The sequence below is a fragment of the Spermophilus citellus genome (assembly GCF_964194105.1).
Source record: "Spermophilus citellus genome assembly, chromosome: 18".
NCBI lineage: Eukaryota > Metazoa > Chordata > Mammalia > Rodentia > Sciuridae > Spermophilus > Spermophilus citellus.
The window spans coordinates 68,871,227-68,886,788 of record NC_138200.1 but is presented as its reverse complement, the minus strand read 5'-3'; the positions used below and the strand labels follow the sequence as shown (position 1 = coordinate 68,886,788).

General features: G+C 48.6%; 1 protein-coding gene across 2 annotated transcripts in view; it reads right to left on the bottom strand.

The window, feature by feature from the left end:
* Nucleotides 1-13,536, bottom strand: part of SPG7 (SPG7 matrix AAA peptidase subunit, paraplegin) — a 33,158-nt gene extending 19,622 nt beyond the window's left edge. For both annotated transcript variants that reach the window (XM_081273581.1, XM_081273582.1), the window contains exons 1-6: nucleotides 13,338-13,536; nucleotides 12,914-13,016; nucleotides 10,235-10,324; nucleotides 4,150-4,391; nucleotides 1,570-1,709; nucleotides 482-584 (exon numbers count right to left, since the gene is read on the bottom strand). In XM_081273581.1, coding sequence (XP_081129707.1) covers nucleotides 482-584; nucleotides 1,570-1,709; nucleotides 4,150-4,391; nucleotides 10,235-10,324; nucleotides 12,914-13,016; nucleotides 13,338-13,502 — 843 coding nt within the window. In that variant the 5' untranslated portion in view covers nucleotides 13,503-13,536. The remainder of the gene's footprint in view (nucleotides 1-481; nucleotides 585-1,569; nucleotides 1,710-4,149; nucleotides 4,392-10,234; nucleotides 10,325-12,913; nucleotides 13,017-13,337) is intronic.
* Between the last annotated feature and the right edge of the window lie 2,026 nt (nucleotides 13,537-15,562).

Here is a 15,562-nt window from a genome sequence, read left to right as displayed (position 1 = left end):
ATTTGATCCTCAGCACCACATATAAATAAATGAACAAAATAAAGGTCCATCAACAACTAAAAAAAAAAAAAAAAATTCACAGTGAGAGCCTTCATCTGGGGACAAATGAATGTGTGCATGCTCAGTGGACCCAAGGATGCTCCTCCATGAGGTGCTCCCTCCCCAGCCCAGACCCCAGGAGCTAGAGGACACAGGAGAAAGAGCACACTCAAGAAATGCCCCCGAACAGGGAGGCCAAGACAAGATAGGTAGCACGGTACGTCCTGCCCCACAGTGGCTCAGTGGGGAGGGGCCTCCAGCCAGCTCTGAGAACCTCAGGAGGAAACAAGCTGGGCTTCCAGGCTTCCGGGCTTCCGGCCTGGTTCTGCCACAGGCCAACTTCCACTTGCCCTTATTTTGTTGGCTGGGAAAGGATTCAGCAAGCATACAATACGCAACAGCACCCAGGACTCGCCCAGCAGGCTCGAATCCACAGACTTACGAAAGCACTGAATCCGCCTTCCCTTCCCGTCATCCCAGCCAGACGGAAAATATACCACAGGATGGCCAAGCCCACCGCTGTCATCCCCAGGGCATACAGGGCACTGGGTGAGAGAGAGGGGCAGTTATGAACACTGAGTGTCACTGAAGCAACTGACAGAAGCACTTTACAAAGCCAGAACCACCACACCAACTTCTCAAAGGAGACCCCTGCGCCTGGGAGCCGTACAGAGCGAGTCCCACTCTCACCAACCTCCCTCCTCTGCGAGGTTTCCAGAGAGGTCAGACTGAGCACGCAGTAGAGATACCCAGGTACCTGACTCCCCACAAGCAGGGCCACCTAGGGCAGGTGCTGTTTTCCTCTTGGTGCTGGGGATTGAACACGTCTCCAGCCAAAGGGACATTCTGAGACAAGGGTCTCACTAGGTTGCTCAAGCTAGCCTTGAACTTGTGGCTCTCCAAGAGGGGATTCTTTATGCTTCGACAGTTTCAAGGAGTAAGGCAAAACAAGCCCAACAGCAAAGAAGCAAGCCCTGGGATCCAGCCCTCCACAGGAGGAAAGAGACGGCTGTCTTGGCCGGTCTGTACCGCCTGCCATGTGCCTATCACATCTACAACAAAATCAGGAGTTCCCCTCAAAGCAGAGCTTTCAGGAGCTGCTTATAGAGTTTGGAGGCACATCACTGTGAAGGGGGATTTTCCACGATAAACCTTTGTACGTGCTGTTTTGTCTGTTGGCCCCAGCAAGGTTGCCAATGATGTGAGTGACGTCACCTAGGCTGATGGACCTGTCAGTTCCAAGGTGCCTAGTGCCTATGCATGTTTCTCCTCTCAGAACCCAAAGTCGTCACATTTAACATTCCCACTTACACCCTTTCTTTTCCATTTTTCTATGACAGCCACTGACAACGTGCTGAGTTAGGAAACACCACAGGCAACTGCAGACGGAGACCAAGAGGCGGTCCAGCAGGCCGGTAGCTCCCTCTCCAGCCGGAATCCAGCCCCACAAGATTCCTGCCTCCACCTTGCTCCTGACAGCACTAAGCCAAGTCAGGGCTAGTCTAGAGTCAACCAGGACAACGAACGTACTTTCCAAAGAATCCAGTGCGCTTATAGGAAACTGGGATCCTGTCCTTGCTCTCGATGTTTAGCTCGTCTTCAGCTGCTCGAAGCTTCTCTTCAAACTTGTCAATGTTGGCAACCTGCATTCGGTACATCAAGGCCAGTCTCTGGGGGCAGAAAGCAGAAGGGAGTGAGAGAAGGCAAAGAGACCACGGAAGGTGCCTCCAGCACACCGTATCAACAGCATCAGGGTTCTGAAGAAGAGGCCATTCACAAAACACTTCGTTTGGGTACTACGGATTGAATATAGGGGTGCTCTACCACTGAGCTATGTCCCTGCTCTTTTTATTTTTATTATTATTTTTTGGTACTGGGAATTGAATCCATGTATGCTCTTCCACTGATCCATATTCCCAAGCCCTTTCTGAGAAAAGGTCTCATTAAGTTGCCCAGGCTGGCCTCAAACTTGAGAGCTTCCTGCCTGAGCCTCTGAGTTGCTGGGATTATAGCAAGTGCCCCTGCACCCAGCATCAAGTGATGTTTTCCTTTAAGAGGGAAATTACAAAAAAAAAAAAAAAAAAAAAAAAAAAAAAAAAAAAGATGGCAGACATTTGCATTGTAAAGTCACTACCTGCCTCTGACGTGTGCCTGGCTCAGCTGTATACAGCACAGACCTGATGCCAGTATCACTGAGACACCTCGCCACAGACGCACGCTTCAGGATACTGCAGCAACAGAGGCATTGTGGGTGAATCTGAAAACCAATTAAGTGGGTCTCTTCATTTTAAATCCACATCTCACTGCCTTTTGCAAATATGGTCTCCCTGAGACTTATCCCCCAACTAGTACTTCTCGTTAGAATCTACATGTCTAGCTCAGAATGTAGCTTAGAATCTACATGTCTGAGCCTGTCTGGGGATGGCCACCAGCTGAGAGAGAGGAAAGAGACTCCCTAGTTGTCTGTAGGGTTGCTGTAGCTCCAGCATACGAGGACAGGAGGTAACATCTACTGCCCTTTCACATGTGCCCCAAATTGCTAAGATAAAATTCTGAAAACTTTAAGGGAGCTATTCTACTAGATGACTTGTCAAAATCCGGCATAATATTGTAAGTTAATATACTGAAGCCTGGGACAGCAGTGCACACCTGCAATACCAGCAACACAGGCATCTGAGGCAAGAAGATCACAAGTTTAAGGCCAGCCTAGACAACTTGGTGAGAATGAGTCTCAAAAAATAAAAAGGGGCTGGGGATGTAGCTCGTGGTAAAGGATTCTGGGTTCAATCCCCAGGACTATCAAGATGGATGGATCTAGAGGTTCAGAGTCACCATGCCATGCATCCCCCTGGGTATGCGTGCGGACCTGTGTCATCTTCTGCAATAGCCATCATGTTTGTCTGGTTGTCTTGTATTTCTAAAATTTTAAGATGGCCAATATTCTTGACTAAGGCTGGGAAGAGACAGGAAAATGGTCAGCTTCTGCCTCAGGCTGACCAAGAATAACACCAGGTGCGTAGAATAAGAAGTTCAACAAGGAAGCCAAATAGTCTCCAGAGCTCCGGAAGAAGTGAGGAGGCGGCAACCGGGAGGCAGAGGGAACTTGGCCCAACACCTGAGTGCATGGTGTGCTCAGGAGGCCGAGGCCTGGCACTCGTGCTTTCGTACTTATGGATGGCATTTCTACACACACAATGTCCCTGCCTCAGGAAGGACAAGCAGGCTGGCAAGGAGGCCAGCATGGCACTGAGCTGGGGTGGGGCTGGGTGAGTGAGGGTGGCCATGTACCCTGGAGTTGCCCAGGTCAGCCCACCCCATGCTGCAGTTACCTTCCCAGGAAACTCCTCTGGTGCAGAAGAGGAAAAGAAGGGTGCTTCCTAAGGAGGAACTCTCCCACTTGCATGGAAGGGCACTCCTACCAGCTGGAGCCCCAAGCTGGGCCCTGAGCACAAGGGTCTCCCCTGAGCCAGTTTCAGACCTCTCCCCGGCAGTGTGGATCACTCTGGCTTCCCAGGGCTGGATGCCCAGGCTGGACTACAGCAGTCCCTCTCTTCCTCTGGCTGCGGCCCGCTCCTCCTCCAACCTGCACCTCTGGCCAGCCCCGAGTGTACATCACTGGGCAGCTAGCATCATCTGCTCCCCCACCTGCCCTACACTGTCCATCTCCAGCTGTGTCTCACATTGCTTATGATAATTTTCCACTGGGACAATTCCCTGCCACCTCAACTCACCTGCATCTGCGCAACCTCGGTGAAAGCCTCATCTTCTGATTTCCTAGCCAACGCTTCCCATGCTAGAGACCTACAGGTCTGGGAAGGTCTCATCTCCTTAGACCCAATGCCAACAAGTCAGCATTCTGCCACTTATTTCCACCTACTCCTAAACACAGCCACCATGGCTGCTGGGGCCACTGGCACCTATGTGACCCTGCTAACGATGCTGTCTCTGTGGTCAGCTCCCTCTGACTTTTCTCATGTTCCACCTGCGCAAGCCACTGTGCAAGAAACTCCAGTCCTACTTGAAATCTGGATGCACACTCAACACGACAGGAGCAGGGCGAAACAAGAAGGAACCTGCCCAGTCTCCAGGGGCGCCCACACCCCCACTCACAGGTCGCCCAAATACCACGGCTCCAGGGTGCAGGTAGACTTCCACCACATCGCTCTCAGGTACCACCTGCACACGCTGCACCTCGCCTTTGGCCAGCATCTCCTTGACAAAGTCGTTCCAGGAAATGCTGCCCCCGCTGGAGCTCAGAGAGTTCAGCAGGCTCATGACGATGGCGATGACAAGCAGGGTGCGTAGCCGCTCGCGGTACATCTGGTCCTCCCGCTGCTTCCTTCTCCTCTCCTCTGGACAGAGTGCAGGAAGAGTCAGGCATGGCCCTCAGGGCTCAGTCCCCACACCCTTTCTTTGGGGAAGCCTGCTTCCATGTGGGGAGGGTGTCAACAGTTCCTGGATACAAATGCTACTGGTATGCCATCTGAGGCCACCTCAGAGGAAGGAAGCGCAGTTCCCACCTCTGATAATGTGAAGCCGTTTTTAAGCCTCTGCCTACAACACCCTGTACACCCCGTGCAAGAAAGGTGTCTGAAGCAGTTCTATGAACTCACAGCCTTTGTACGCAGAATGTGAAGCAGTCTATGATTTTTAAAGGACATGGAGCAGGCTGGGGATGTAGCACAGGCAGTGTTAGCATGCACTAGGCCTTGGGCTCAATCGCTGGCACTGCCAAAAAAATAAAACTAAAAAAAAAAAAGAGACAAGGGCTGAAGTTGCGGCTCAGCAGTAAAGCTCCTGCCTGGCATGTGTGAGGCCCTGGGTTTGATCCTCAGTACCACATATAAATAAAATAAAAAAGATCCATTGACAACTAAAAAAAATATTTAAAAAAAGACCAAGACAATGGTGACATGGCTTGCTTTTTTTGTTTTTTTTTTTTTTAGATAAAGCCAAATTCTGTACTTTGTGTAAGATTAAAAAAAATTTTTTTTTTCTAATGAAAGTAAAACCACAGCTTCGGCTCTGTCTTCAACAAACTCTTCTTTCTTTTCTTTCTTTCTTTTTTTTTTTTAAAGAAAACCCCAACTCTTGGGCAGGGGTTGTAGCTTAGTGGTGGAGTGCTTGCCTCACATGTATAAGGTACTGGGTTCAATCCTCAGCACCACATAAAAATAAATAATATAAAGGTATTGTGTCCACCTACAACTAAAAAAAAAAAAAAAAAGAGAAATATTAAAAAAACATTTTCAGGGGCTGGGGTTGTGGCTCAGAGGTAGAGCACTCACATACTACGCATGAGGCACTGGGTTCAATCCTCAGCACCACACAAAAATAAAAAAACAAAGATATTGTGTCCACCTATAACTAAAAACTAAATATTAAAAAAAATTCAAATAATAATTAGCTCAGCATGCTAACTCATCACCTCATGACACTCTTCAAGGAAACTGTCAAGGCCACCTCCATTCTGGAAGGGCGATGGGGAGAAGCAACCCAAGCCCTATACTACCTCTAAAGCCCCGTGACAACTTGCTGAGATCCTAGGTGAAAATGGCTCAGGTTTCCCATGAGAGCCTCTCTGGCCTCTGTGTCCTCCTCCCCTGGCACTAAGGAGGGTGACCCAGAGAGGTGCCTTCCAGCAGTGAGCAAAGGCACTGCAGGAGGAAGTGGCACACTGTTACAAAGGCCTGTAGGCACGCGGACCTCGAGCACAGTCCTGGGCACAACCAGCAAAGTCCTGTCTGAGAGCCACTTGGGAGCCCATGTCAGGGCCCACAGAAAACATTTTAGTTTCCTTAATTCACTAGTTCTACTTCTGAAACTTGAACCCAAGGAAACAATCTTTGGAGACCCCACGTGTGTCTATGTAATCCATCAGGCACAAAACCTTGAAAGCCCTCACTAGAGACAAAGGAAAAAGTGAGGAATGATATACCCATGAGACTCACATATTATTGACTAGAAAAGCCTTTTTTTTGTGTGTGTGTGCAGGGATATTTTAGACCCAGGAGCATTCTACCTCCAAGCTGCATTTCCAGCAATTTCTATTTTATTTTTTTTTTATGTTTTGGGGTATCAGGGATTAAACCCAGAGGCACTTAAGCACTAAGCCACGTCCCCAGCCCTTTTTACTTTTAGAGATAGGGTCTTAGGCCTCACTAAGTTGCCCAGGCTAGCAGAGAACTTGTGAACCTTTTGCCTCAGCCTCCTGAGCAGCTGTGATGACAGTTGTGCAGCACCACACTCGCCTGCAGAGAAGGACCTTTGAGGTACAGATGGAATAAAACCAGACCCTGGGGCTGGGGGTCAGTGGTAGAGCACTTGCCTAGCACAAGTGAGGTACTGGGTTTGATCCCCAACACCACATCAAAGAATTAAATAAACAAAATAAAGGTATGGTGTTCATGTATAACTACAAATACTATTAAAAAAAAAAAAAAGAAACCAAAAACACACCCACACACAAACCCCCCTGACCCTGGTATCCTGAAGAGCAGACAATATTCAATCACTCAGAGCTTAAAGGAGAGCTCCTCCACCTGGAAGGCCCACCTACTTCCCACAAAGCCCTCAACTTCTCTGCAAACCAATCCCAATATTCAATTCCTAAAGGACATCAGAGCTGCCGAGGCCTCCAGCACCCTGTCCTTCACTGGACGTGCTGTGTTCATCTGCCCGTGAAAATGACGCTCCAGGAATTCTTCCTGTGCACTGCCCACACACGTACTTGGCTCATAATCAGCTAGCTTATAGAGAGCTGAGCATCAGACTTAAGTGTCTCCTGCTGGAGCCCCCGATACAGTGCTGCCCCCAGAGGTCTTCAGGAGGTGCACCAGCCTCCTAAGCCATCACAAGGCATGTCCATGGGACAGCAGCCTGGGGACTGCTGGCAAGCCTTGTTGCCAAAACTGCTGCTAGGAGGGTGTCGACTGCTGAGCCAGCATCCTGAAGACAGGCTGCCCCGTGGACGGTGAACGGTGATGGGAGCCAATCAGGTTTTCAGGCTAGAATCCTTCTACTGAGCCTGTGGGGGTCACAGTGCTAAACCTGAAGGTCACCTGGAGTGACCCTGAAGATGAGGACAAGGGCCCCTGGACACAATGAAGGAACTCTACACAGCTGCCCAGAAACCTTGCAACTCCTGCTCCCAGCTAAACATACTGTGAGATCATGGAGATGCACAGGAACAGATGGCCATCCTTGTCCCTTCGCCCCATGAGCAAATGAGCAATCACAGCCAGACACAGACATGACAGCCATGGGCTCACGTGCTTTGCCAAAGCCGTATGTGGTTGCATCCACCACTGCAGCCCAGAGTACCCCTCGTGGCCCCCAACCTCAGGCCCTGACAACCATCACTCTGTTCCCTATCCCTGTGATTTTGTCTTTGGATCGTGTTCTATAAAATATGAGAATCTTGGCCAGGTGCAACGATGAAGCCTAAAATCCCAGCAACTCAGGAGGACTGCAAATTCCAGCCCAGTCCTCCTGAGCTGATGTCTCAAAATAAAAAGGGTTAGGGATAGAGCTCAGTGGTAGAGTGCTTGGGGTTCACCTCCCAGTACAAGGAGGAAACAAAACAAAAAAAACCCCACAAGAACTTGTCCTATCCCAGCATCTCAGAAAGCTGAGGCAGGAGGATCATGAGTTCAAAGCCACCCTCCTCAGCAACTTAGCAAAGCCCTAAGCAACTCAGTGAGACCCTTTTAAATAAAGTATAAGGGGCTGTGGCTCAGAGGTAGAGCCTTGTCTAGCATGCGTGAGGCACTGGGTTCAATCCTCAGCACCACATAAAAAAAAAAATAAAGATATTGTGTCCACCTATAACTAAAAAATAAATATTAAAAAAATTTTTTTCTTATTTTGAGCCAGGCACAATGATGCACACCTGTAATCCCAGCAGCTCAGGAGGCCAAGGCTGATCTCAAGTCAAAGCCAGCCTCAGCAATTTAGCCAGGCCTTAATGAGATCCTGTCTCAAATAAAAGGCTGGAATGTGGCTCAGTGGTTTAAGCACCCCTGGGTTCATTCAATCTCTGATATCTATCAATCAATCAATCAATCAATCAATCATTTTTCGCACTAAATTGTGAGACAGGGTCCAGCTAAATTGCTTAGTCTTGCTAAATTGCTGAGATTGGCCTTGAACTTGTAATCCTCCTGCATCAGCCTTCTGAATTGCTGGGATTACAGGTGTTTGTACCACTGGGCCCAGCATGATCCCAATTCTTTACCTATCAACAAACTTCTCTCCAATTAAACACATTCCATTTGAATGAAGTTTATTTTGTGATCTAAAGACGGGCACAGTGGCATATAACTTGTAATCCCAGCAACTCGGGAAACTGAGACAGAAGGATTGGTGGTTCTAGGCCTACCTCAGGGATTTAGTAAGGTTCTGTTTCAAAATAAAGAATAAAAAGGTTAGGACTAGGGTTGTGGCTCAGTGGTAGAGCACTTGCTTAGCATGTGTGAGGCCCTAAGTTTGATCCTTAGCGCCACATAAAAATAAATAAATAAAAAATTATGTCCATCTACAACTAAAAAAATAAAATAAAATGGGCTAAGAATGTAGGTAAGAATGTAGTGGTAAAGTGCCCTTGAGTTCAATCCCCAGTATCAAAATAAAATAAAAATAAAAACAAAAAAGAAGAAAAAAAAAAAAAAAAAACAAAAACAAGAGATGGATCAGGCGTGGTGGTACATGTCTGTAATCCCAGCAACTTAGGAGGCTGAGATAGGAGGATGGCAAGTTTGAGGCTAGTCTTAGCAATTTAGCAAGAACATAAGCAACTTAGTAGACCCTGCCTTAAAAAATAAGAGTGGGCTGGGGTTGTGGTTCAGTGGTAGAGCACTTACATAGCATGTGTGAGGCACTGGATTCAATCCTCAGCACCACATAAAAATAAAAATAAAATAAAGGTATTGTGTCCACTAAAAAAAAAAATTTTAGGGCTGGGGATGTGGCTCAAGCGGTAGCGCGCTCGCCTGGCATGCGGGCGGCCCGGGTTCGATCCTCAGCACCACATACCAACAAAGATGTTGTGTCCGCCGAGAACTAAAAAATAAATATTAAAAATTCTCTCTCCTCCCTCTCTCTCTCTCCCCCCTCTCTCACTCTCTCTTTATTTTTTTTTTTATTTTTTATTTATTTATTTTTTTTAAAGAGAGAGTGAGAGAGGAGAGGAGAGAGAGAATTTTTTTTTTTTAATATTTATTTTTTAGATCTTGGCAGACACAACATCTTTGTTGGTATGTGGTGCTGAGGATCGAACCCGGGCCGCACGCATGCCAGGCGAGCGCGCTACCGCTTGAGCCACATCCCCAGCCCTCTCACTCTCTCTTTAAAAAAAAAAATTTAGTTGTAGATGGACACAATATCTTTATTTTTATTTATTTATTTTTATGCGGTGCTGAGGATCGAACCCAGGGCCTCACACTTGTGAGGCAAGTGATGTACCACTGAGCCCCAGCCCCAGCCAAGATATTGTGTCCATTTAAAAATAAAGTATGTAAATCATTCACCACAGTGTGAAGCACACACCAATAATTTCTAAGGAGTGACAATTTCCATCATTATTATTAGTGCCAAATGGCTAAAAGCAAAAACCCAGCTTTATCTTAGATAGAGGTCTCAGAAACGAAGTCAAACTTACTATTTTATTTCCTTCATCCCTCACACTGTTGAAGGAGCCCTAAGTCTAGAGGAAAGGTGAGACCAAGACACGCAGCATACCCTTAGATTCTGCAAGTGAGCAGTGAGTCAGCTGTGGTCTAGAGTGGGGCAGACTGACTGGTAAGCAAAGGTGACTCTTACATTGGACTTCGTCTGTCCTACTCAACTGTCCTTTCCTCCTCACTGTTTCCTCTGGGGCCTGCTTCCCAAGCCCAGGGACCGTGGCAACACTGAACAGGTGGTTAGGGCTATTTCAGCCAAGGCACTCTGGTACTCCTGGGGTAGATTTGAGACTCACACTTTCTGTGCAGAGGCACAGGTGTCCATGGATACATCTCCACACAACATGCACAAAGGACCCAGCAGTCAGACAGAGGTGGGGGCGGGGGCACAAGGGCAGCACCCACAGTCCCCAGGCTCCTCTCGCTGTACCACACAGGCTTCACCTTGCCAAGCGGCGAGCACCCGTGAGGACGAGCAGATGGAGCCACTGTGTCAGAACACCAGATATGCATACCTTCGTCATCTTCAGGGGCCTTCCTCTTGGATTTATCATTGTCGTTATTTTTCTGCTTCATCGTTGAGGTGTTGAAATAGTAAGTACCACCTACAAGCAACAGGGAAAGAACCTAACCAAGATTTCCAACTACAGGGGAGACACACAAGAGAACAAAACATTCTCAAATAACCAAATCACAACAAAAACCACCTGAAACTTGTATCTACAAGAGTTGTTAAGTCTGGGGCAGGGGTCGCAGCTCAGTGGTGGAGCACTTGCTTAGCATGTGTGAGGGGTCGTAGCTCAGTGGTGGAGCACTTGCTTAGCATGTGTGAGGCACTGGGTTCAATCCTCAGCACCACATAAATATACATAAATAAAATAAAGGTTAAAAAAATTGTAAGTCTGAGATGAAATATTCCCTTTCGTCATTCCCAGTACTGTATCTGCTAATTAGAAAATAACAAATTGTTTCAACATATGAAGTCAAATACCTCTGCTACTTAAATTTGTTAACATGAGGAAATAAAAGGGAGAATAGCTCAGTGGTAGAGCTTAGCACTTCCAAGGCCTTGGGTTCAATCACTAGCACTGAAAAAAAACATGTCTGGAACATAAATTGGAAAAAACGTTATATTTTGTCGGAGAACAATCACTTACATTGCTATAAACAGAACTAAACAAAGGAACAACATAAGTGGCTTTGGCACATGTGACAAAAGCAGCAACCCAGGCACTGTCCCAGAAAACTTGGGAAACCTCTGGTCTTATCCCAATTCTGAATAAATGGGGAATTATCACAACCATGACTTCAACTGCAACATTTTTCACAAACTTTAATAGAATGCCAAGCAGACCACCTTGACTGTCATGTGAAACCAAGATCAGGAGTTCTGGAGGGCTGGTGTATGGGCCTCCTGTCTAAGCGCCACTGGGCACAAATGAAGCACTGAAACACATAAATGACATGCTGAGGCACAACCAATCGGTAGGCACAGCACTTTCTGACCACATTAATCTACCTAGTTCACTTTCCCCATTTCAGCTGGGTGAGAAGGAGTGAAATTATGGCCTCAATCCTCCAAGTCCTTGAACCTAAGTTCAAAGAGGCTGCAGAATGTCACAGTGTTTCACTCAAGGGTGCACTCCAACAACAAGCAAATTATTTGTAGGGTACTTTTTTTTGGTACTGGGGATTGAACCCAGAGGTGCTTAACCACTGAGCCATATCCCCAGCTCTTTTTTATATTTTATTTAGGAACAGGGTCTCGCTGAGTTGCTTAGGGCCTCACTAAGTTGCTGAGGCTGGCTTTGAACTTGTGATCCTTCTGCCTCAGCCTCCAGAGCCGCTGAATTACAGGCGTGTGCCACTATGCCCAGCCGGTTGTAGGGTATTTTTAATTACCCTCTGGATATAAAACATTTGGAGCCATTTTATAGATACTTACTACGATGTTCTGGGAGCTAACTAGATAATAATAAAAACCTTTTCCAAGAAAGCCTACTACAGACTGGGGCTCAGTGGTAGAGTGCTCGCCTCTAGTATGTGAAGCCCTCAGTTTGATCCTCAGCAGCACACAAAAATAAATAAATCAAATCAAGGTATTGTGACCATTTGCAATGAAAAAAAAAAAAAAAAAGAAAGAAAGAAAGCCAACTACAGCCGGGCATATGGTGCATGCCCATAAAGCCAGTGGCTCAAGAGGCTGAGGTAGGAGGGTCAGGAGTTCAAAGCCAGCTTCAGTAATTTAGTGAGGCCTTTTCTCAAAGAAAAAAAGAAAAGGGGGTGGCATTTTGGCACAGGCCTATAATCCCAGTGGCTTAGGAGGCTGAAGTTGAAGGATCAAAATTTAAAGCCAGGGCTGGGGATGTGGCTCAGGCGGTAGTGTGCTCGTCTGGCATGCGTGCGGCCCGAGTTCGATCCTCAGCACCACATACCAACAAAGATGTTGTGTCCGCCGAGAACTTAAAAAAAAAAAAAAAAAAAAAAAAAAAAAGAAAAATTTAAAGCCAAACTCAGCAACTTAGTAGGCCCTACACAACCTGGCAAGACGATGTCACAAAATAAAAAATAAAAAAATGGGGTTGGGGGTTGAAGCTCAGTGGTCGAATGCTTGCCTCACACACCAGGGGTAGTGGGCTCGATCCTCAGCATCACATTAAAAAAAATAAAGGTATTGTGTTCATCTACAATTAAAAATATTTAAAAACATAGATAAAAAACAAGCTGGGGATGTGGTTCAGTGGTTGAGTGCCCCTGGATTCAATTGCCAGTGCCAAAAATCTCAAAACAAAATCATCTTTTTGGGCCTTCGACAAAACTCCCCTTTTGAAAAACTTCATTTCGAATTATCTAGACTGTGGCTCTCACAGGACTCATAATAAATAGAGGACAAAGGTCCTCTTGTGATTGTTCCCATTTTCTTGTCAATGTCAAGCTGGTACCATTATCCTAACCAGGGATATGTCACTCTGACGGCGAGGACATATTGGGAGAGAGGTGCTTCCCTAAGCGACTCTATCCTAGATGGCAGCACCTGCTACACGCCCAGGCTCCTAGGCTGCAACCCTGCAAGGGGAGGTAGCAGGATCCACTCTTCTCCACGTGGTTCATCACTGATGGAAGCAAGACAGTATATTCACCAATGCCACTACCTCTGCCCCGTCACTGTCACTTAAGTTTCAATAGATACACACCTAAAAGTTGCCAGAGTCTGAATGGATTTTGAAGTAGATGCTGTTTCAGTAACAATCCCCTGATCCCTTCAAAGGTTGGGGTTAGCGTTCGCAATTGCAAACTCTGAAAAATAAACACAGACGTGAGAGCACGGCACCGCAAGCCGTGAGCCCGCCTGTCTTTCCAGAAAGATCAGAGGCGCGTCCCCGCGAGGTCTGCAGCCCGGACAGGCCCGATCGGCGTGGCTCGCGGCGCAGGCTCTCCCGCGGGGCGGGGCGGGGCGGGGCGGGGCGTTCCGTCAGCAACGAGCCCGCGGCCACGCCAACACGCCCCCTGGCCCGGGGGGCGCCAGCCGCGCCGGAAACGGCGAGCCCCGGGCCGGGCCAAGGAGGCGGGCCAAAGGATGGACCCCACCCGGGGCCCGGGCCGCTGCGGCGGGGTTACCTGCAGGGCCCGGCCGCCAGCTTCGGCGACACCCACCGGGGGCCTGCGGACCACGTACGGCCGTCTGCTCCCAGCCCCGGCGAGGAGGCCCGGGCCCCATAGCCGCCCCGGACCCGGCCAGGGTCCTTGGCGGAGGGCGCGCAGGAGCAGCAACGCGGCCGCCATGGTGCCGGGGCCGCGCCTGCGCAGTGGTGCACCTCGGGGGCGCCGGCGCGTTCGGGGCGGGGCGGGGTAAGTCCTCAAGGCGCCTGCGCGTCGGGGCGGTGGCGCGGGGTGGAGGTAAGTCCTCGGGGCGCCTGCGCGGTCTGCGGCGGGGAAAATAGGGGTGAATCTTCGCGACGCTTTCCGGTTCCAGTAGAGGTCTGGAACTGCAACCTTCGGGCGTCTGCGCGTTTGTGGCCTTCTGGTCTTCGCCGGCGACCCGTGAGCATCCCAATTCAGGAGGACCTACGATTTACTAAGCGCCTGGAGTCCAACCGTGAGCCCGGCGACGTCGACCCGCCGGACACTCCCGTGCCGGACACTCCACTCCCGTGCCGGACACTCCCGTGGGGTCTGCGGCCTGGGGGACTTGACGCCGCGCCCTCCAGCGGGAACCATCTCCGCGCGTTTATATTGCAGCGCCTTTTTTTTTTTTTTTGGTACTGGGGATTGGACCGGGGTGCTTTACTGCCGAATTACATCCCCAGCACTTTTTGGATTTTTTTGACACAGGGTCTCGCCGACTTGCTGAGGTTAACCTGGAACTTATAATCCTCCGGGTGGCTGAGATCCCAGTCTGCACCACCCACGCGTGGCCCAGCCTATGTTTGAGTAAAACTCCACCCAGATCAGCATTCCCTATCTCAGAAAAGAAGGAAGGAGGCCTTCCCAAGCCACAATTTGCTGATCAAGGGCAGGTTAGTCGTTCACTGGCCAGAGGAAGGCTGAGAAACGCGAGCTCAAGCTGCCAAGGGTCAGTGTGCACAGGAAGGGAACAGTTGTTTTCCTTCAATCTTGGAAGCCCAGAAACAAAAACTTCAATCTGTACCAGGAAGAGCAGATTAACAACTTTTAGAAAGGAGAGTATTAACCACTCCATAGTTTGGTCAGGAGTGGAGTTCTGTTCTGCAGACCTTTGGTTTCATGTGGATAGCCATCTTGGACCAGCTCAGTTGCACCCTGCTGGAGGCAGCTGACTCACCTCTGGAAGTCACATGGCACCCTGCCAGGCTTATGGCCCAGGCATTGCATAAGCCCACTGTTGCTCATGGGAAATGCGGAGGCACTGCTCCCCAATGGGGAGAGGGATCTGTTGTCTCATCCCATGGCAGCTGCATTCCTAGCCCAGGCAAGTCCCTGCTATCCACCCAGTGCAGCCGCGAGGGCCACTGGGTATGGGGTCTACCCAGGTCCAGAGTGAGTGCCCAAGAGCAGTCGGATCTGCTACAGAGAAGGGTTATAGTGACTTACACTTATCTCTGTATTTCTGTTCCCAGGTTTATAATGAACAATTATAACAATAACCAATATTTTGGAGTGCTGAGTAGTGTCTGGCTCCACATCAAACACTGTTGATATTCACAACTCAGTAAATACTTCTGATATCACTATTTTATAATGAAAATGATTCAGAAAAATTAAAAGATACCACACCCAAGATCACAGTTAAAGTTGGTGGCAGCTTCTAAGGTAGTCTGACTGCATGGGCCTGCACTCACTATTGGGCCTGGCAAACCAGGGGCCACACACACCTGCCCTGTGCCTCAACCTGAACCTGAAAGGCCTGGGTGAGTGTTAGGTGTCCTGCCTGCCTGCATTAAGCTCTGCACCAGCTAGTGCTCCCTGTGTGTGTGGCTTATTCTGTGGGCTTGTGGAGAGAGTGGTCCCTAGGCCCAGGACTGCTGAGTCAGTACTGATTGCTCTTCCTGCCATTTCTCTTATATTTTTTTAAAGAGAGAGAGAATTTTTAAATATTTATTTATTTATTTTTAGTTTTCGGTGGACACAACATCTTTTTTTTTTTTTTTTGTATGTGGTGCTGAGGATCGAACCCGGGCCACACGCCTGCCAGGTGAGTACACTACCTCTTGAGCCACATCCCCAGCCCCTCTCTCATAATCTCCCCCATCCATCCATCTTCCCTGTTCCTCATGCACTTTGTGTCCTTTCCTTGGTTCAGAGACCAAGTCAGAGGGTTTTTCCTCACCCACTTTCCCTCCCTCTGGCTCTGTCCCCTTGCACTC